This window comes from Culex pipiens, chromosome 3, assembly GCF_016801865.2.
Source record: "Culex pipiens pallens isolate TS chromosome 3, TS_CPP_V2, whole genome shotgun sequence".
Classification (NCBI taxonomy): domain Eukaryota; kingdom Metazoa; phylum Arthropoda; class Insecta; order Diptera; family Culicidae; genus Culex; species Culex pipiens.
In genome coordinates, this window is record NC_068939.1 from 465339 (window position 1) to 487472 (window position 22134).

Genomic DNA, 22134 nt, shown 5'->3' on the forward strand with positions numbered 1-22134 from the left:
TCGGTTTAGTCATTTTGATTATTTGGTCATTTTGGTTATTTTGGTCATTCAGGTAATTTTTGTATATTTGTCATTTTGGTCATTTTAGTAATTTTTGTCATTTGTTCATTTTGATCATTTTGGTCCTGTCGGTCCTTTCGATCATTTTGGTATTTTTTTCATTTTGGTTCTTTCGGTCATTTTGGTCATTTTGATCATTTTGGTCATTTTTGTCATTATGATCATTTTGGTCATTTTGGTCATTTTAGTCATTTTGGTCATTTTGGTCATTTTAGTCATTTTAGTCATTTTGGTCATTATGGTCATTTTGGTAATTATGGTAAGTTTTTGTAATTCTTTGTAATTTTTTTGATTTTTGTAATTTTGGTCATATTTGTCATTTTGGTCATTTCAGTCATTTTTGTCATTTGGTCATTTTGATCCTTTCGGTCATTTCGATCATTTCGGTTATTTTGGTCATTTTGATCATTTGGTCATTTTGGTCATTTTGGTTATTTTGGTCATTTTAGTAATTTTTGTCATTTGGTCATTTTGATCATTTTGGTCCTGTCGGTCCTTTCGCTCATTTTGGTATTTTTTTCATTTTGGTCATTTCGGTCATTTTGGTCATGATGACCATTATTTTGATCAATTTGGTTATTTTGGTCATTTGGTCATTTTGGTCATTTTGGTCATTTTTGTCATATTTGTCATTGTGGTCATTTTAGTAATTTTTCTCATTTGGTCATTTTGATCATTTTGGTCGAAATGACCATTTTGGTCATTTTGATTATTTTGGTAATTTTGGTCATTTTAGTCATTTTGTTTTTTTTTTTTTTGGCAAAAAAAATATTTTTTTTTTGCCATGCCGCGTGGGTCTTGTTGTGCTTTCTTTTGTATATTTCACCAGCAGTGATTTTTTTTTCGTCGAAATCTTGATAAGCAGTGAGACAACGTGGTTGATAAATTATTATTTTTAGTTAAAAATGATTTATTTTTTATGGGAAAATTTATCTTTTGTTTAGTGCGTTTATAACCCTGTAAATTGTTAAGAGTATTCCTATATCGTGTCGTTGATCGGAGAGCACGACGTATGAAATTGTGGGTAGAATGTTAAAATTCCTATTGCTTTATTAATATACCAGTTCTATATCATCATTGATCGAAAGGTACGCTGACGGTTGGGTCGTCGAGTAAATCGTGATGAAAAGTTGTATTGACTAATAAAGTAGCAACCAAGGCAGTCAGCCACCATGCCCATGCTCATGGAAACTAATTAAAACCCAAAAGCAGTTAACCTTTATCTTAAAATCAACAAAAATACATAAAGGTAGGGTTACTTCATGGATATTTCGAAACAGTAACTTTTTTTAAAGATATAGAATAACTAGGATTTTATTTGTTTCCATTTAAAATACATGCTGAATATTCTTGTACGAAGCTATACATATTTTTAAAATACTTTCTTTGTTCGTTAAGCGGTCGAATGTTCGTTTTCATACCAACCATTTGTGCGCTACTAACTTTTGGAAAAAAATGTGTCGGAATAATCAACTTGGGAAACATCACTTAATTCTAATAAATGACCAACATGAAATGCATTCGATTACTGAAACAGTTAAGATAGGATGTTGAGTTGATTTCGATAAAGAGTTATACAAATCAAATTAGTATGCACTACCATCACCTCTTTTTTTCTTTTTAAGGAAAGAACTCATTCCGTCTGAAATCACAGTTTTATATTTTTTCCCAGCATCTTATGTTCAAATCTTTAATACTTATTATTATTCCGATCAGTTAGATTGAAAAAGTTAAAATGAAAACAGCTAACAGTAAGGCATACAAGTAATTGCACTTTAATCTATTATTTTTACAAATTTTATTCCTTTTTTAGGATTTGCTAAAATAAAACATTTTAACGCTAATCTCGGCTCATTTGATTAAAGCCTGTTAACATGCAATTTTCCTTACAATCACCTAAAAAGCTCTAAAAATTCAATCCTTTAGCCGGGACTGATTGCGACTCATTTCCGAATCGGCACGGATCCGGTTGAATGCATCGGTTTTCACGAAATCAACGGTAGTGTACGGGGTGCGTGCGACGGCCGGCGGTGCCAGCAGACTGTTGTTTGCCCCGGAACCGGACGCGCCGACACCGTTGCTGACGAGTGCTCCACCGTGATGGCCTCCTGCGCCTGTCGTCACGCCGTCACGGGTTCCTGCTCCTGCCGAAATGCCGCCCCCAGCGGACGACAGGCTGCTGTTTGGTCCGTGCGATTTTTGCGGACTGTTTGAGTGGTCCAGATCCAGGTACTGGAGCCGGTCGTCGTTTTTGCCAGGAGTGCGGGGGGAGATTCCGGATACGAGCTGGAAAAGTTATGCGTTTCAGACTTGTCAGTTTTATTTGTGAGTTTTAAGTTGTAATCGCACCTGTGAGCCATGCTCCTGAGTATTTCCGTAGACGTTTTCGTTGTGATTTTGAAGATTCAGCGACATAGGTCCTCCCTTACGGCGCATTGAGTTGGTGCCAATCTGTAGAGAAAAATGAATGTTTTGAATTGTCACGGTAAAACGGAACATTCGCTTACCTTTGGCGTGGTTGGCTTTCTGGTTCTGTCCACGGTCGGAGGAGGATTTTTCGGAATTCCGGGAGTGGCAGGAGGAGCAACCGATCCAGCAGCGACGGCGACCTGCTTCAGCCCCTGGGAAACACTCTCAACGGATTTGGTAATGTCCACCGAGGATTTCGGCTTCAAGTTGCGATTGATAGCCGGTGCATCACCCTAAAAAGTAAAGAAACAATTAAACTCACTTTCATTAAAAATATCTCAAGCATTTACCTGCTCGCTGAAATCAAACCGAAACACGTTGCCCTCGATTCGTTGGGGAGCGGCGTTGCTGTAGCAGTGAGGTCTGGTACGACCCAGCGTTCCACATTGGCTGCCCGCTTCGCTCATCATCAGATTTGGCGTGCTGGATGCCACCAAGTCACACTGGCTTAACGGGGACAACAGGTCGGCTTCCGACAGGTGCATGCTGCTTCCGGCGTACTGGCCAGGCTGGTGTGACCGAGGAATGTCGTAGAATTGTTCCACGCACTGCAATGTTAGGATCAGTTTGAGGCTAAAAAATGTGTGCAAACCTGACTTACCGAACTGGCGTCCTTTGGTCCGATCGCCGGAGATGCGTTCTCCGTATCCGACGAGTGGGTTTCCTTGTGCCTGTAAATGAAAAGATTTGTTAGTTGACAATCGTTCAGTTGGGCTACTTAATGATAAAAGTTACTTTTCAATACTGTCCAGTATGAGACTGGTTCGCTTTGGCGGCCTCGGGGGAGCCGGTTTCGCTGCTGCAGCTGCTGCTTTTTCCTGGTCCTCTTGAGATACCTTTGCGAATCGTTGAACATACTTCCATCCGATGGCATCGTTCTCAATGGAACTGTCTGACGGGCGAGTGCTGCGGTCCTTTGTCGCCGGTGTCTGCTCCGAACCCGTTGCCGTCCATTCGTCGTCGGTGAAAACACTCTCGGAGTCCGACGGGCTTGATTTGCCACTGCGAGAAGCTTTCGAACCAATTGAGTTTGGTCCCGGCTGGGCCAGACCACTTAAATTGTTTCTTTTTGGCGAGTAAGGTTGTTCGTGATTGATGAGATTGAATCCAATGTTGGTGTGGCTGCGTGGAGTGTCGTAAAATCGCGGATCCAACGAGTTCAACGGAGTAATGGGCGAGTGCAGCATCGGACTGCCCGAGAAGCACTCACTGATTGGAATGTACGGTCCAGATGAGGTGCTTAGCGCGGGCGAGGGCTGTTCAGTTCCACTTTCGAACCCGGCCGTGCGTTCGTTTAGTTTGAGATTTTCCGGAATCTTTTTACCAGATCCGCCGGCAGCGGCGGCCGTCAGTTTTTGGCAGTCCGTGTTGTTGAGAGACTGAGTTCGCATGTGGTTCACCATGTGTGCATGTCCCGAGTGACTCTTTTCCGGCGATGACGGTTTACCACGAAGAGACTGTGAACGCTCGATTGTTCCCAGGTTGGAGTATGCTTCGCAGTTGTTATTTCTAAAATGGAATCAATTGATTATAATAACACTAAACCTGTATTTTCGAATTACTTTACCTCAACGGTTGATTCTGAGCGTGACCTAATTTAGCCTCACAGATTATGGTTTCCCTGTTGGAGTATTCCGAGCCTCGATAGTTCATGACCTCATCGTTCTGGTAGGTTCCGTATGGGTTGTACGTTGCATTGGACATCACAGATTGTCTCGGTTGTGGCTGCTGTTGTTGAATGTGCTGCTCTTGGCCAGCTTCGCCGGTGGTCGAATGCAGCAGCGTGATCTCGGTATCATTAGAAACGTCCTGCTGGTGATCCACGGAGGCCATATTGATGGCATCGATGTTGTAATAGGGCCTCTCTTCCTCCACCGTTTGCGTCTCCTGCAAGTTACACACCTGACAGATACAGTTGACCCAACCGCGCATATCTTCCTCGGTGTCCGCCGCCAGATAGTAGGTTCTCGTGGGTGTTTTCACATCAAACATGTGGGCGTATTTTTCCTTCTGTCGATCCAGCCGCAACCCAGCATCCACCTGTTCGCACTGGTCCAGATCGATGATTCCCTTCAACTTCCGGCACTTGCGGTCGGTGTAATACTCTAAGAAAAACTGTCCGGGCAGCTCGCCTTGCTTCAACGTGAACCAACGACGTCTCCATCGCTGCGAGCGCGAACGGAACAGACAACAAGAAGGAAAAAATAAACACAGGAAGAGGAACGGTTTAAATTACGCCTATGACAATGTTTCGCACAGAGTCGTGGAAGCAAAATGTAAAAAGAGGGGCAATCGTCTTCGTCTATCGGTCGCCACAATCGGAGAACCACAAATGGAAATCTAGGCAAGAACAGAAAACGTGCCTTGCTTACAATGCATTGTGTCAGCGTATACTGATAAGTTTGAATCTCACAGCATGAATCACGGACCGGTTGTTTGCTTGTCTGCTGTACGACAAATCAGCACACAGCGGAATACTAATTAATCACAGTTTTAAAATTAAGAAAGAGGTTTCTTACAAATTTAACCCGAAAAAAAATCTATCCTTCGAACCGGATTTGAACCAGTGACCTATGGATTACTGCTCGCTGTTAAAGTCTTGTCGAATGACCATCTACAGTCCACCGCTCTACCAACTGAGCTATCGAAGGCAACTTGCTTGAGCGACTTAAACATTGAATCAGCTGACTTGCTTTCAAGTCGCCACCACCACCACCACCATCGACCATGAACGGAGCCATAACATAAATTTGCTGCAGCAGCATAATCAGAAAAGTGGGGAGACACAGAGCAAAATTAAAAATATCAGATGGTGGTGAACGAAAGCGAAGCCACTCACAAGCAGCCATTCACTTGTCGCGCTCACTTGAGCCCTCTTAGAAAGAGATAAAAATAGTGTGGTAAAGCTAGTATGATTCTAACATTTATCATTCCAGCAAAAGCATTTTGTGTACTTTGTGCACCACATTAATAACAAACTTGTAAGAGGACCAAAAACGAGAATTATTACCAAAGATCAAGCAAAGCATAGAAAGAAACTTGAGTGGTCTGATAGCCAATCGTTTTTAATTATGTTGTTTAGGGTTCACTTTCATTTTTGATTTTTAATTTGATTTCGATCACTTTTACACTTTTATGTACCATAAATTCCTAGCATTATTGAAACATTTCAAATTTCCTGTGAATATTCGAAATGCATATCAAGGAAAAGATTATAAATTTGGTCTAAAAACATCTCTTTCTGGAATTTGAACTTGAGTCGCAAACCCAGCCCCATTCTTGCAAATATTTATACTTTAAAATAAGAACTAATAAACAAAGTGCACCAACGAAAAGGAAAAAAAAATAATGCCGTTATGACTCACCGCTCGCCAGATTCGCTTCGTCGGAGGCGATTTGATCAGCCAGCCTTCGTGATAGACTTCTCTGCCATTATTCGTCGTCATCTGGACTTTTGCTGCTGCTGCTGCTGCTGCTACTAACTTCGCTGGTCTTCTCCGCGATCTGGTGCTGAAGCTGTGCTGATGTTCTTTTTTCCTCTCCTCTCTCTCGCTCGTTCGTCTTGTTCCAGATCTTCGCCGCACCCCGTACACCCTTCCGCACCGGCAGCACCAGCCGACTAACTTGTCCTAATGTGTATTTGCGTAATTTTGATGATTTTGCTGTTCTGGTGTGTGAACAGAGGGATACACACAGAGAAAGAGAGAACTCAACTTCCCGGAGGTTGAGATTCGGTTTGCGACCACCCACGCCTTAATATTCTTTTCCTTGTTTGATTTTGATAAAAACACTTCACTACCCTCCTTGAAAACATAAACAATCCAGTTTAGTGCTGTTCTAATGCTGACTGCTATGCGGCAAATCTCTTCCGCAAATGCCTTTATTTATGCTCCAGAACACTCAAGACAAAGTGAGGAATTTTTACAGCGTTCCTTCTCACTCGCACACTCACACAAACCCCAACACCCCCACCCTCACCCGACGGTCCACAAACACGGCTGAACAATAATGCCTCCAAACCACTACTAAACATACAGCATTGTTAGAAATTAATTTCGTACTATCATCCCTGAACACTGATTCGTGGAAACAAACTAAATTAACTGCATTTTTGGCACTAAAATCACGACAAAACAGCAAAACACTCGGGATAACATTAAAAGATGGCGATATGCAATATGCTGCTGGAGAAACGTCAAACGATATAAAAGGGGTGGCGGCAGGGTTGCCAGGAACCTGGAAGCTGAACTTGTGCACTGAGAAAAAAATTATGTGCAAAATCAGCAACTAGACAATAATTTATTATTAATGTCGTGATCGGGGACTTTCATTTATAATAAAAACACAGATATTTCGACGGTAACATTTCAAAAGGCATCATGTACATTTTGACACTTTCTGGGTTATTGTATATTCTGAAAGTACTTCTAATAAGCTACCTCTCCACCAAAAATGAGCAAAAGTTACTTCAGTAAAGTCTGTTTAATCATGATTTTAAATAAAGTAACATAAACAAAATCTCTGCCATCAGCAGTACCTGTTTATATAGCCCTGTCAACCTGTCAAACAAAAGGCTACATAAACCTCGTGACGAAAAAAAAGCAACATGAAAAAAGCGCCATGTACATTCGGCGAAGAAAAACGAATCATAACAAAGCGCCCCCCTCAGTGACAGCAGGGTGATATCGACAATGGTGATTTCAAAAGAAGTTATGTTTGTTTTTCTCAAATAAAATTACGGAAATAATGTTTTATTGAATATAGATGATCAAGTATCTACAAAAGCAACGTTCTTCATCGTTTGTTATCATTAGAACAACTTATTTTGCTTTTATATAAAAATGGTAATTGAAAATGGATGCTCAACATTCAAATGCGTTTTTCTCAAAACGCATGGTTTGTACATGATGCTTTTTGAAATGTTGGCATCGATTTTGCAATTAACAAACAACACGTCTTATTCCACAGAAATTAACCACAAAACTGATTTGACAATCTTCATTTTCTCTTTCGCCGGCTGCGCGCATCTCGTTGTTTTCTCGCTCGTTGTTCTCTTTCGCAGCTCGCTAGCGCGCTCTCGCACTCAATCCACAATCAGCTAACAAGGCAATATTCATGAAGGTGCGCACTTTTTGTTGCGCTCTTAACTCTTATTTTTATTAAATAATTATATCAATCTTATAATAAGTACTCATTTAATAATTTATTACATATTCAATCCTGCAACCCATAATCCCTACAATTAATAATTTAATAATTATTAATAAAATGAAACTAAATTTTTCAAACTGGTCCGAAAGTTAGTTAAGAACGAGTTTTTCACCAATGTGGTACCAAGGTCGTATCGAGGTGCTCCGATTTGGATGAAACTTTCAACGTTTGTTTGTCTATCGTTGTCTATACATGAGATAAACTCATGCCAAATATGAGCCCTCTACGATAAAGGGAAGTGGGGTAAAACTGGCATTGAAGTTTGAGGTCCAAAAAACATAAAAAATCTTAAAATGGCTCGGATTTCCGTAAAACATCATCAATTCCAACTCTCTTAATTGCATTCGAAAGGTCTTTTGAAGCACTTCAAAATTTGCCATAGACATCCAGGATTGGTTTGACTTTTCTCATTGCTTTTGCATATTACTGTTCAAAATGGATTTTTTTTTAAACCCTAATATCTTTTTGCAACAGCCTCCAACACCCATACTTCCATAGGTCAAAAGTTAGGGATTTTCATGGAATATGTATAAGCCTCTACGAAATCAACTTTTTGGCCAATCACAGTTTTTCTCATAGTTTTTCGATTTTTCTAAAACAAACATTTTTTAACGTTAGTTTTTGCCCTGTAGGCTTCCATAGCGGAACTTGATTCCATTTTTTTGGCAAAAAGTATTGAGCCGTTGAAAATTATTTAATTTTAGAAGGTTTTTTTTGTGTTAAGGGAATTCTGATTCTTTTTGTCGTTGGAAGTGAATTTCGTTGAAAATTCATTAAATCGTTCGAATCTGCCAAGAATCAGAAAGTAAGTGGAAGGGCTTGACCTAGCTGGAGCCGTTCCCAGAGCGGAACTGATCGTGGATGCCAAGGCGGTTAAATGAACATCAAATCCATTTACGGAGGATACGGAGGATGCTGTTTTAAGAGATTGTGAAAGAGTCTGGATGTGAAATTCGATTCCAACACCAGCGAAACTTCTATATATATAAAAAATTTCGACGGTTTTGTTCGAACGCAAATCATGCTTTTTGTTGCGATCAGTTCGTTAAAGTCCAAGGAAGGTTCTTACGCCAAAAAATTACAACTTTGGCCACTCTGGAACCGATTGCGGAAAATCTGCAAATTGTATGGGAAAAGCTGCGTAAAATCAAATTTTGATCACAGGAGGCTGAATTAACAAACAAGCAAGAAACGTCAGGAACCAAACAAGGGCAGGACGAAGTTTGCCGGGAAGAGCTTGTACGGATATATTTGTTTGGAGTGGAGATAATCGGTGCTAAGGAACACTTCCACTTCATCCGATCGGCCTGTTTCTTGTCAAGAACCTGGGGCTGACGATCGGGACACCACCTGGCTGTGTCTTTTGAAGATTTGCTGTTCCTTGGTGAGAGCTTTCCATCATTATTTCTAATTTGACTATATTCTCCTTTATTATAATATTATAAATTTAATAACCCTCCTACCCCTTCCCCACTTTCCCATTCCTCAATCCCAATTTCCCCAACCCCAATTTCCCCATATCCACTTCCCCCCTAAAAACATAAATAATTGCCAATTCACACTAACACACCACACCCAACTAATTCGGAGCGTTTGGTACGGTATGTCCACGCATCCTTCCTCCCCTGTTGATTCTGTGAAATGTGATCCGTTCACAGAATCTGTCTCTGCGGTTAATGCAACGCAGTAGGCCTGGCCGCTTTAATTTTTGCAATACATTTTCGGGGTAGCTCGGATGTACTGTAATTATTAATATTGACAAGAATGAACTTGGAGCGTAATCTAACCACAAGTTCTTCCAGGATGCTTTCTTCGGACTGGCTGCGCTTGTGTTCGATTAGATTAGATTAGATTAGATTAGATTAGAATAAAAAAATAATATTTTTTTGTCCCCAGAATTTTTGGGCCAGCTTTGAAGGGGGGAGACAAAAACTTTAAATAAAATTTGTACCCCTCGTTTGTACCAGCCTAAATATGATTTTAAACGCAGGGGAATGCAAAATGAATTTTCATTAAAATTTCCATTACAAATTTGAAGATTTCTGAAAAAATGTAATGTTTGAGGGAGGGCGAATAAAATTTGTACCAACCTTGCTAGTTACACCAAAATTCCAAACAACTTAATAATTTGGCAAAAATATATTAAATTATTTAATTTATTTACAAATTTCCTCCTTACATCCTCCAAGCAGTATTTTTTTGTTTTATTCGAAACGGTAATCTGTTATTTAAACTATGTATAAAGTATAGAAAAGAATTAGAATTGATTAGAAATTAGTTAAAAGAACATTTAAAAAATACTTTAAAAGTCGATTGTACTTCGTGAGCAACACGATAAAAGGGTGGATAAGTAACATGTAACTTTTTCACAACACTCGAAGTGTTAAACAATGCACTAAAAACCCGATGGTTTGACACCAATTGTTGTCAAACGAACGGGGTCACTACCGTAGTAACAGTTCAATAGGGCGAATCTGCGTTTGTAAACAAGCAGTCTATCCCCCTCTTACTTGACGTGAACTGTCACTTGAGCAAAAGGGATAGACTGCTTGTTTACAAACGCAGATTGAACTGTTACTACGGTTACTACGGACTTTTTAGTTTGACACCCTCTTTACACGGAGCTCTCACACACTACCAAATGATTGGTTTGATAGTTAGTGTGTGTCCCGTGTAAAAAGTGACAGTTCGTCAATTTTTAGTTTGACTTTGACCAACCAACGGGGTACAAACTAAAAAAGTGTCAAACGAAAAAGTGACCAACTACACGCAGAAAAAAGTTTTGTAGAATCAGCCTGTACGAGGTTTGAATCAACAAAATTTTTGTTGAATATAATCAACGCCGATTTTGCGTTGAAACAAACCTTGATTTTCTCGATTCCACAAAAGTCTTTTGTTGTTTTAAAAAAGCTGCTTTGACGTTTAGCGTTGATTCAACAAAAATTCGAGCCAAACATTTCATTAGGACACAAAAGCAAAAACCGCGATTCGAGAAAATCGCTTGCAAAAAATGGACAACTTGTTTCAATTCCTATTTAAAAAATAAGCATGACTGATGGTATTTTTACTGATGATTCGATAAAACACACCATTATCCTCAACTCTGCTTTACTGCTTCTTAATTTATGTTGATTTTCGCAATAAAACTCATAATTTTTAAAAATCTCGTTATTAGGCCCTTTTAGCTTTCCAACTGCTGTTCATAATGGGCCCTTTCTAAATGCAATTTCGAAGAGAACTAAAAGGGCACTAAAGCGCTGTCACCGGATTGTTGTTTTGAATGATGTTTATGGGCCCTTTTGTTTAGTTAGAAATAATGAGGAATTCAGTGGAAATTTTGATAATTGGTGAAGTTTTATGATCGAATGGAGCAGATAAGGTATGTGAAACATTAAAATTCTTCAAAAGTGTACTGAACAGCAGCCGCGGGCCGTATTCAATATTGTATTTCGACGAAGTTTTTTTCTGCAGAAACCCTTGGTGAAACGTTAACCAAACTTTGTTTTGAAGTGAATTAGTGTTAAGAATGTATGAAAAGTTCACTTTATAACATAGAAAGTTCCTTAACCACGAAAAACTAACGAAAAAGAAAAGGGCACAATTGAACTTTTTTTCTGGTTTGGAGTGAACATTGTTATGTGCCCTTTTGTTTTTTTGATTTTTTCAATAGGAAATTGTTTGCTATCAATCTGATTCTTGGAGGGCATGTAGGGAGTGTTCTATGGAGTGGAATAGTGGAATAATCCCGAATGTTTACTTTTTGGTTTTGTGCCCTAATGAAATGTTTGGCTCGAATTATGATTTTCAAATCAACAAAACGTTTTGTTGATTCAAATATGCCTTATTTTTCTGCGTGTACCAGGCCTTCCCACAAGCCTTGCACAAGCCTTTTCCCATCTAACTTTTAACACTGCGGTTTTCGTTAAATAAATATGTACCTGTTGCAAGACCTGTTGTCTGAATTTGCAATTTAATAGTGTTAGCTGACAAAATGCTTATGCGCTCTTTTCAAGTGTTGCTCCGATTTTAAAAACAATAAAATTCATTTAAAGAAGTCTTAAATTTTCGTCATTCAGTTTATTTTCAGTGTCCTCATAAAAATATGCTGCACTATGTTGCTGGCCGCCGCCGAAACAGCGGGAACTGTCAAATCCCCGTTATTTCACTTTACTTCACTCCCACTCAGTCGAGCATGCCCTCGTGCGTGTTTGTTTTGATTTTGTGCGGAATTCTTGTGCAACATTTGCGGCCCGAGTCGCTTTATGTTTTTGAACAATTCCAGCGCAACATTTGAAAGGGGCGGTACGACATTGCTCTTACGGCCTTTCATTACACGCGTTTAAATGGGACGAAAGGCCGTAAGAGCAATGTCGTACCGCCCCTTTCAAATGTTGCTCCAGAATTTTCACTTAAAATTCTCCAGTAACTAGTGTTTAGTAATTCGACAGTGATGGCATTTGTTATTCGGTTTGCCAAGGGTGTCCGGAACCACTGGAAAAAGTCCACATTTTTGGCGAGTGCGGTCGCTTACGGAGTTTCGTATTCCCGGGAGAAATATGAGCGAGTATCATAATTTAGTTTTTTTTGTGGGCAATGTTAAATAATTGTGAGTTTTGTTACAGAATTAAGCAGCTAATGAGGCACTACTGCACGGAAGCCTCCCGCTACGGAGACGTCCAAATTGGAGTTAACCAGCGATTGCAGAAGGTTCTGGTTCTGTTGAATCCTGCGGCCAATCGAAAATCCTCCGAGGAAGATGTAAGTTTAGGAATTTGTGAAATAACAATTTATACAGTAAGTTTTTTGTTTCAGTTCCACGAATATTGCGAACCAATCCTACATTTGGCGGGGTTTGAGGTTGAAATCATCAAGACCGATTCCGAGGGACACGCTCGCCGTTACGTGGAGGAGTTGGCCGTACTGCCGGATGCGATTATAGTGGCCGGTGGTGATGGAACCGTTTCCGAAGCGGTTTCTGGGCTGAAGCGCCGTACCGATGGTGCTCAATGTCCGGTTGGTGTGCTTCCCGTGGGCAGAACCAACACACTGGCCAACACTTTGTTCCGGAGCAGTGAGCAAACCAACACTCTGGAGGATGTTCGTGCGATGGCGAATGCTGCATACGCCGTCGTAGCTGGTAAGAAAGAAAAGATGGACGTGATGAAGATTGAGGTGTTGCCAAACGAGGCGGACGAAAAGGTTCCGGAGAAACCGGTCTACGCCGTTGGAATGCTTTCTTGGGGAGCGTTTCGTGACATTTTGTCGCTTAGGGATAAGTACTGGTACACAGGTTCCCTGAGGGATTATACAGCATTTCTGTTTAATGCATTCGATGGTAAGCACTCGTGGAACTGCCAAGCGAAGGTCACATTCACGGAACCATGCGCCGGGTGTAAAGATTGTTACAAAGATTTGCAGCAGGAACAGCCGAAGAAAGAACAGCCTCGCCGTTGGTGGTCGGTCTTTCTTCCGAAGGCTAAACCCGCACAAGGAGTGGACTACTCGAAAGTCATCAATGATCGTTGTTCAGTCGAGCACGAAGTTCAGATCGAACCATCTGAATTGATTTTGCAAACGATGAACATCGAACCGGATGGTGACAGAAATGACAAGCCCAAGCTAAGTCTCAAGGTGGGCACAAGTGTAGATTCAAGCTTTAGTTTTCTCGGCGACAGTTGGTCACGATTGTGGAATCGGAAGTATATAGATTGCATCACTGAGAAGGAAATAGATGTTAGAAAAGTGGAGATTTTGCCCGCAAAACTGAAGCTGGAAGACAGTGAACCGGATTTGTTCTATTCCATTGACAACGAAGCGTACGATGTCAGACCTGTGCGCGTCACGTTGCTGCCGAATTCGGTAGAAATGTTCACGTTCTGAGTGTAAATAAAACTAAAAGTGTTGATCATGCCAGTATGTATTATCTCTTCGAAAAATTCCCGCCACTTTAAACCCCGTATTCGGCTCCGGAGATCTTTTCATCCGTCATGTACGAAATGATCCAAGCACTGCTCTCTTGATCCATCCAGAATAGTGAAATTAGGAACGCGTTGAAGAGTCCCAAGAAAATTCCACCAATCACGTCCAAGATATGATGTCTGTAGAGCAGGAGGCGCGACAAGCACAAAGAAACCGCCCAGGCCATCAGCGGTGGCCACAGGAAGAAAGTCACGGGGTCCAAGCAAGTTAGAAACGTAACTATGAAAACACCACGAGACACGTGCCCCGATGGGAAGCTGAACTTATCCGGTCCTATGCAAAAAGGGTCATCATTGACGGCAGGACGACGCCGTCTTGTGGCCGCTTTGATCACAGCCACCATTACGATATCGGTGAGTAGTCCGATAAATAGATTCACTTGCATCTGATACCATTCCTTTTTATCGACCATCCAACACAACGCGAGCCACCCCGCAAGCCAAGCTATTCCATGGCACGAGTACTGAAACGAAAAATGAATCATCAGTGTTCTGCTATATTTGAAGAGCAAACACTTCACATACCTCCAAGATTTTGCAGTGCGTCCTCAGTGAACGAAACGGGACAAAATTCAGCATAAAACTAACAAAGTTCTTGGTCACCTTCACATCCCATGCCAGCAGTTGCTTCAGCGCCGGAGGGATGTTTCGTTCCTCCTCCATGCGTGTCTTTGGATCGACCTGAAACAAGCAATATTTTCAAGCTGTGTGACATTTTCCAATAATTTTAAAACCAATAAAATCTTACACTCTCTTGCTGCTTCATTCTGCTCGGTGTGCGATCCTCTACGTCTCAATGCTTCTAGATTGGTTTTAAAAATAAAAATTTGCCTTTCTTTGGTTCTTGCTTCTTTGGCTTCTACGTAATAACTCGCTCCGGGAGGTACCTTTTATCAGTAGAAATGGAAAATTAGCGATTAGCAGTTTATCTGAATAAAGTTGAATATTACAAGTTAACTGATTAATCATTTTGAGATGATTTATGATTTAAATTCCCCTGTTTTAGAGATAAACCATTTTCATCTCGAATTATGACTCAGTGCAAATACTCGAAACAAATTGACATAGAGAAAGAATGACTTGGAATATTCTACTTGAGGATATTGAAAAATGAAAACAAATTGTTTTATTTGCAAACCAGCATCCGCATCCCAGTTTGATTGACTGACCTTCACAGGTTCTAAATCTGGCACAACTTCTTCCAAAACTGCTTCCAAAATGGTCAAAATATCACATCAAACTTGAGAACGTCATCCGCGACAGCTGTTTTTTTTTTTTTTTTGCACTGACAGGTGACCAAAAAGTGTTGCATCGAGGGGCGAATACAAGCATTATTACAAGTTAAGTAATTTATTCTACAAAGTATTATAGACAGTATTGAAAATACTAAAAAGTAATTTTTTCCCATGACCCATGAAGAGTAGCGAGGCCGCATTTACAAAGTGGATTAATTGGCTATTTCTTAACTTAATGTTTACATCTTAAGTTTTTTTTTATGAAAAGGTCCAATAAACCAAATTTTCAGTTTTTGCTTTTTGTGTTTTTTATAGCCCTGATTTAAGGTGATTATTTCAAAAACACCTTTAGGTGGTTTATTGGACCTTTAAAAAAAATATGTATCGTAAAACTTCAAAATTTCCATGAAAATTGAAGTTTAATTTACGGAAAACAACCTAAAATATATGCACTTTTGGCCTCGTATAAAAATATTTCGGTTTTTTTAGGAAATTCCGATGTACAGGCTAGTATGGAGATCGGAAGGAAAGGGGTCAAGAAACAGCTTTACGAACAGCAGAACAAACGAGAGGGAGCGTTTTCTTGGGGCTTTTCTTCACCCTCTCTGGCTTGCTTTCGCTGCCACTGCTACCCATTTGAAATTTTTCTTGACCGATTCCTTCCGAAGTGCATACACCGCTTACAGCACCGAAAAAACTTTTTTTTTTTTCGCAAAAAATAAAATTATCGTCAATACTTAGATATTTTGGAAAATAATGATTGCAAAACAACTGGACAGGTGTATAATGCACTTTAAAACACTTTTTTCACTGGAATGTTTAAACCGTGGCTCGTAATTTCAATTTTTAAACTTTTTTATTTTTTTGATCAAAATGACAAAATGATCAAAATGTTCGAAATGATCAAAATTGATTGATCAAAATGCTCGAAATGATCAAAATAATCAAAATGATAAAAAACCGAGATGATAAAGATGTCAAAATGTACTGTCAAGAAATTTTATGAATGAGTGAGTACCTACCCGATAAGTAACGATCTGTTTAAGATGTATTTTCCACTAGGGATTTTTTATGGATAATTGAGGAAATGTGACGACTAGATGAAATTTCCAAATAAATTTCGAATGGAACACTTCCATTCGAGCAGTTTTTCCTTTTTTCATCAACGTATTTTTTATGGGAGAACTGTCATTTCTACCACTCAAATCGGGTGCTACATCGAAAACAACATTACGAGTATTCTGCGAATAATGATGATTCTTATGTTTTATTGCTTGAAAATTACAGCTATTGTCGCACAAAATACTTTCTGTTGGACCCCTTCAACTTTGTTGTTGTTGCTTATGCAGCTGACAGGCGCTCATTTGACAGCCGACTTCATGCTGCTTCATGTTTCCAAAACGTGTGAATGTTTTGGCTTGTTGGGTGATTTTTTATAGCATTAAATTTAATTTTCATTCTTTACTTACAGTTAAATTCCAGAGTTTTTTCAAAGGTCTTATAAGCTATTTTCATATGTTTATAGAATCTTTAAAAAATACTCAGGAATTGTGTTCCTTAAAGACTTAGTCATAATTTCAATCAAATCATATTAAGGTATGTATAGATAAATAAGGTGACTTAATCTGCCTAATATTTAGATTTCTTACAACAATTGTATGCTTCGAAAACTTATTTTTTCTGTGATTCATTTACATAATGTTGTTTTCACAAAATGTTTACAAGTTTAACTGGTAAACGGAAAACCCCGGGATCTTTTCCTGATCAATTGATACTTCCCACTCGCATTTTACTTCCATCCGAGCACGGATGTCTCGCGCCCTCTTCGTTTCACGAGCTTTTCCATTCTTCACGACGCTCGCGCACGAAGAAGCGTGACGCAAGTTCGCAAAATTGTCGAGCACGATCACGTTCTCGTGTGTTTAAAACCCGTTCCGTCGGCGGGGCCCAGCTTCAGTCGGTCGCGGTCAGCGCAAGAGTGAATCTTGGCATCTCTTTTCTAGGCAGCAGAAGATCGAGCTCGTGCGCGTGTGCGTTTTGTTTTTCGACAAAATCCCATTCACTAATCATCAGTTTCAACCGTGGCTACCCTAGTGGAACGTCGTTACCAATCCAGCACCATGGACGACACGATCGACGATGAAGTGATTTCGGCGGGTTCTACCATCACCGTGGAGTTCAGGTGAGCCGCCACACCGATCTGTGAAATTAAGTCACCATCAGTGCAAGAAACTGTGAAACTTGACGTGGCGAGAGAGAAGGAGTGAAAAAAAGTTGTTTGGTTCTATTTTAATCGAAAAAAAAAACATTTTTTTTCTCTTGTCTTCTTTGTTTGCCGGTTTATTTGCTGCAGCGGTGGCGCCGAGACGTTGTTTGGCGGAGTTCGGGAACATGTAGTTCCACTGGACGGATCCAAGATTGGTGAGTTGCTGTCTTTATTTAACGTTTTGTTTAGCTTGTTCATAAAGGGCAGGTAGGCGTTTTATGCTTTGGGAAATTCCGAGCTGAGATCATTTCTTTCAATGTGGGAGGTGGTACATTTTGAAATCTCATCAAGTCTCAAAGCATCACTTGATATGTTTTTATCGTGAAATGTATTTTATACCCTTTATAACTCAACAGATTTTCATTTTATTGTATTTCTTTGAGATTGCACATCTTGTTTAATTGGAATCATTATTTTTTTTTTTCATTTCTGACAAAATCTTAAGTTAGATTTAGGAACCTTGCTGCCAAATTTTTCATTAATTTTAGTTCTACAAAGGAATTCTGGAGTTTTTTTTAAAAAGGACCAATAAACCAAATTTTCAGTTTTTGCTTTTTGGGTGTTTTTCAATACCCCTGACTCAAGGCGGTTCTAAAAACACCCAAAAAGCAAAAACTGGAAATTTGGTTTATTGGACCTTTTCAAAAAAACTCCAGAATTGTTTAATGTTGTCCAAAATTTCCATTGCCCAATCTTTTTATGTTTATGTACAACGCTAATTTAACCTCTATATTTTTCAAACGATATAATTATTCTGAATAAATTTGTGGATGCATATTATTTTTAATAAAAGTGATTAATATCGTGTACAAAGTCAAACACAGAATCTGCAACCGATTTTATAGCACTTACAACAAATAAAATTATATTTTTTATAACAATACATGCTGATTCCGCCTTAATATGTTACTTATAACATGTTTGATTTCCAAAATTATTATTACGTTTCTAGTTTTCTATTCAGATAAATATGTTATTTTGTCTTAAAGCGCATTCTTAAGATATTTCTTAGAATTTGTACATACTAATCGATTTCTTGTGACTTCCTGAATAGATATCCTACAAAATCGATAAAAAATCTTGAAAAAAAGTTGCTCTGAACCCCAACGAAATATTTCGATTCGGGATAGAGTCCTTCTTTCTTGGTGCCAAATATCAAAAATGATTTGCCGATTTTTAATCGTAATGTTCTCTGCAAAATAAATCGTAACAGCATTCCAAATATATTTATTTTTTAATAATTTTAATTCGAAAAGAAATAATAGAGCAAGACAGTTGTCGTTAGATGTTCAAACTGACTAAAAACATCAAGACTAATCACTGTCAATTCTTTGTCCACAGTGCTTCTCGAAGAGATGCTCCGGTGGCTTCGGGACAACTTGCTGACCGGCGATGCTGGCCTGTTCATGCAGGAAAACACCGTTCGGCCAGGCATCCTCGTGATGATCAACGACACCGATTGGGATTTGATGGTGAGTGTCAGTGTCAGTGTTTGTGCGCGTTCTGGTTCTAATCTGTCGTTTTTTTGTTTGTAGGGCGAAATCGACTACATCTTGCAGCCGGGCGATCATATTTTGTTCATTTCCACCCTCCACGGTGGATAAGCGTTGGCGGCACGAGTCGGAATCTGTGATAAATTGTTTATTATGAGTGTTTGAAAGGAGCAGAATGGTCGCGGACGTTCACAAATTGTGACTAGATGTTTTTTTCTTTTCGCTTTAGTTCATTAACCAAAATAATTAAAACACGCGGAGGCGGCGTTAGTCCGTCTCGGATTTGATTTCAATGTTTGAACAAAAGTGTAACATTTTTCTTCTCTAGGGACTAAGAGCAAACAGAAAGCCACAAGTTGCGCACGTCAGTATCTTTTTATACTACAAATTTAATTATATGTAACGAAGAAGGAAAAAAACAGAAGAAAAAATATACTAATGCAAGTGTAAATTGTGCTTTGTTTTCTGTTTTATTCGGCGTTGCGATTTTTTGGTGGTCGGGGGCAAAAAGACAAAATTGATATGATGCTCTTGAAATTTGCTTCGTTCGTCTCATCATCGAAACGGCGACCGGCGAAACAAAAGCGTTGGGTGTCGCAAAGAAATAGAATTTCTCCAACGCACGAGCCATTCAATACAACGTTGGGGGAGTTTTGTTTTCAAACTACGTGGTCCACGCCCGCGCCAGCATATTGTGGGTCGTTTATTTTTGCGTCGAGTTTTCACGACAGTTGTTGCCGCTCGTCACCATTGCGCAAATCGATCACTTGTTTTGACGAAAGTAGCCGTTTTCGGCACTGCACTTTGCGTCAGCTGGTTTTTTATGCCTTGTTATACAATAGCAACAGTTTTTTTGTGTTTTGGAAAAATATATATATTTTTTCACAAATGTCGCGAACAAAGCAGAAGTCATCCTCCCACGCCCGTAAACAAACCCCCAGCGGCGGCAGCGACTATTAATCTTGTCTATTGAACTCGACAGACAACAGGACGCGTCGCGTGCAAAACGTAAACGATTTCCCAGGAAGCGGTCCATTCGTACCGACCACGCGTCCACCGACTGCCCTTGAGACTTCAGAACATTCGCGATGATCGTGTGCGTGAGTGAGGGAAAAATATATAACTTTTGGAGCAAGTTTGGCCTGTCTCGCGCCAAACGACTAAAAATAACTCTCCTACAATGTAAACATTTTAAATCGACTTGCTTTACGAGTTTGTTCTAAGTTAAGCCGGCGAGCGACGATCAAGCGGAGTTACGCCCGCAGACGAGCACCGCCGTAATCGCGAATTCGACAGTCAGGGTCAAGCCTTGCATCATCATCATCATCCACAAGGGAAGGAAAGTCGGATTCGGTTTCGCTTTTTGTATAATACAGGCTTGTACGACTGCCAGCGGGCATTTGTCAACGATTCTCACCTGCGCTGCCAAGATTTGCGGGAACCAATTTGGCAGCGGTGCGAAGGAACTGTACAAATCACCGCAAATGATACGGCCAACAATATCTGCACGATGCGCGGCCTAAAATTAGCCGGTCGTCGCTACGCTCGCTTTTGCCAATTGGCACGGACGTGCATAGGAAATTGCACCGGGAAAATCAACGCAAATGCGGCTTAAATTTGTTGAACATTACTGAATTTAAAAAATCAAATTAGTAGTTTATGCATAAGGTTTTTCATCACGAGTCGTACATAAGTCCAACGGGGCTCTGCCGAGTTGAATAAATACGACGAGTGCTGAAAAAACGAGTTTCATATAACTTTTTTCGCATCATTCAAAGAGATTTTCAAAGAGGATATATATATGTCGCAGTTCAAGATGGCCATCTCACTTGTTGGTCCGGCATAGTAGCTTGTGAATTCTGAAAAAGTTTGTTCTGTCATATTTTTTCCAACCACCGTCAAGTCAAATTGATTTTTTTCAAGATCTTATGAGAGATGAATAAGTCCGAAACAGATTCATGCTGGCCTATAGACATTCCGGAATAATCGAAGAGGCTGTATAAAGCTTTTTACAAGATGTTTCATGATTGGCAAGCCAAGAATCGGCTTCAAGTCACGGACGACAAGTGCTTGATGGCCGGATTTCTATCGCCCGAAAAAGTCGAAATTCCTCACAAATTGAGTCACAATGGACGAGATTTTAAAGTTCTGAAAAAATCCGGTGGCTTAATTAATTTGGCTACAAAGGTAAATTTAATGAGAGTAAAAAATCAGATGAGTCAAAATACCAGGAAAACACATGAATTCAAATACGTGCTGAACCGTGCCTACTGTGATTGAAATTCGAAAAAATATACCTACGTTTCTCTTAGTCCGTTGGATAAACAAGCATGGATTGGGCTCAAATTTGCTTTTACTATCTGGAAAGAAGACTTAATAAATTGAGAAGCTTCATTTTACTTTGTTCCAGAATGGTGTGTCCTGTACGAGACATGTTTGACTTGCTTTCATAATAAAACATTTTGATTGAAAGTCTCATCAAATTGCTTTGCAGTCTAATAAAATTATTAAAATGCGAATGAGACATATTTTCAAATTTCAACGGTTCAAATCAGTTCAAACGGTGCATCCCAGGTATAATGCGCGAATAAACCTAAAAGTTATGACCAGTTAAAAATAAATGCTAGAATAAATTCTCAGAGCAAAAATAAACTATTGCACTAAGCTTATTTCAAGATAAATTGATTCAAGGCACTTCTGCTGACGGATTAGGTCTGGGTCAAGATGAATGCTTTCTAGAACTTACAACCCTCTCGGATGACCTATTTACAGAAAATAGTCCCGGAACGGCATTCATCAAAATACCACGGCGGCATTTCGGCACGACCACAGACAACAAGGCAAACAAATTCCGCTAGAAATTCCTTTACCGTCTTGGTCGTGCGCCACCGAGACGTGAGTGTTGCGTGTACAAAGCGAATTTTTGGCAAGATCACCAGACGCAAACATTGCATTCGTTGTTTACGGCCAATCCACTTCCTGAGTGGCAAAAACTGACATTAATCCGTCAACAGGAAGATTCGACTGGTTTCCGGTCCCGTGCGCAGAAGGGGCGTCGATCGCCAGAAGACCAGCAGTCCACGCGCGGTCATGGCCTACTTATGGCGGTTACCGTCGTGGGAAATTAACGTTTTGCATGGTGGACGGACAGGAAGGAAACAGGTGTGCCCGGGGGAACCTACCAGTAGGTGGGCAGTAATTGGTTTGTTTGCACTATATACGGCTGTGACGTCAGTTTTTTTTTGCAGTGTACGTCGAGAAAAGCCGGAAAATCTGGCTCCCATTTAGCTCACCGCGTATACTTAAACTCGTGAGACAGCCGGTGTGGAAATTTTTCCGAACCTTGCGCTTGCACCTTGCGTTTGGTAATGATGCTTATACCACGAGTAAATGGTCCGCGCCAAAATGTGGGGGCGCGAATG

The 22134-nt window shown here is 40.0% G+C and overlaps 4 protein-coding genes and 1 non-coding gene across 8 annotated transcripts; 2 read left to right on the top strand and 3 right to left on the bottom strand.

Annotated features, from left to right (window-relative positions):
• Positions 1–1358: 1358 nt before the first annotated feature.
• On the bottom strand, positions 1359–6726 carry LOC120428696 (protein daughter of sevenless). Of its 2 annotated transcripts, none has more exons than XM_039593767.2 (8): positions 5895–6726; positions 4097–4695; positions 3265–4038; positions 3131–3200; positions 2820–3038; positions 2568–2762; positions 2410–2511; positions 1359–2346 (listed from the first exon to the last, which is right to left on the bottom strand). In XM_039593767.2, the coding sequence occupies exons 1-8, from the start codon at positions 5973–5975 to the stop codon at positions 1975–1977; spliced, it is 2412 nt and encodes an 803-aa protein (XP_039449701.1). In that variant the 5' UTR covers positions 5976–6726; the 3' UTR covers positions 1359–1974. The 2 variants fall into 2 exon arrangements, with proteins under 2 accessions (XP_039449701.1, XP_039449700.1); XM_039593766.2 differs by having other exon boundaries at positions 2820–3077; positions 5895–6725.
• Positions 5073–5180, bottom strand: Trnay-gua (transfer RNA tyrosine (anticodon GUA)). Its single transcript has 2 exons — positions 5144–5180; positions 5073–5108 (listed from the first exon to the last, which is right to left on the bottom strand). It is a non-coding gene; the product is annotated as a tRNA-Tyr (tRNA).
• Positions 6727–12134: 5408 nt separating the features above from the next.
• Positions 12135–13648, top strand: LOC120428690 (acylglycerol kinase, mitochondrial). Its single transcript, XM_039593758.2, has 3 exons — positions 12135–12300; positions 12363–12498; positions 12553–13648. The coding sequence occupies exons 1-3, from the start codon at positions 12191–12193 to the stop codon at positions 13618–13620; spliced, it is 1314 nt and encodes a 437-aa protein (XP_039449692.1). The 5' UTR covers positions 12135–12190; the 3' UTR covers positions 13621–13648.
• On the bottom strand, positions 13642–15027 carry LOC120428691 (polyisoprenoid diphosphate/phosphate phosphohydrolase PLPP6). 2 transcript variants are annotated; one of them, XM_039593759.2, is made up of 4 exons: positions 14888–15027; positions 14467–14605; positions 14244–14399; positions 13642–14182 (listed from the first exon to the last, which is right to left on the bottom strand). In XM_039593759.2, exons 2-4 carry the CDS (start codon positions 14482–14484, stop codon positions 13688–13690), a joined length of 669 nt encoding a protein of 222 aa, XP_039449693.1. In that variant the 5' UTR covers positions 14485–14605; positions 14888–15027; the 3' UTR covers positions 13642–13687. The 2 variants fall into 2 exon arrangements, with proteins under 2 accessions (XP_039449693.1, XP_039449694.1); XM_039593760.2 differs by lacking the exon at positions 14888–15027 and adding an exon at positions 14813–14836.
• Positions 15028–16442: 1415 nt separating this feature from the next.
• LOC120428693 (ubiquitin-related modifier 1 homolog) lies at positions 16443–19168 on the top strand. 2 transcript variants are annotated; one of them, XM_052710726.1, is made up of 5 exons: positions 16443–16549; positions 16957–17135; positions 17307–17374; positions 18561–18691; positions 18755–19168. In XM_052710726.1, exons 2-5 carry the CDS (start codon positions 17074–17076, stop codon positions 18821–18823), a joined length of 330 nt encoding a protein of 109 aa, XP_052566686.1. In that variant the 5' UTR covers positions 16443–16549; positions 16957–17073; the 3' UTR covers positions 18824–19168. The 2 variants fall into 2 exon arrangements, with proteins under 2 accessions (XP_052566686.1, XP_039449695.1); XM_039593761.2 differs by lacking the exon at positions 16443–16549 and having other exon boundaries at positions 16890–17135.
• Positions 19169–22134: the final 2966 nt, after the last annotated feature.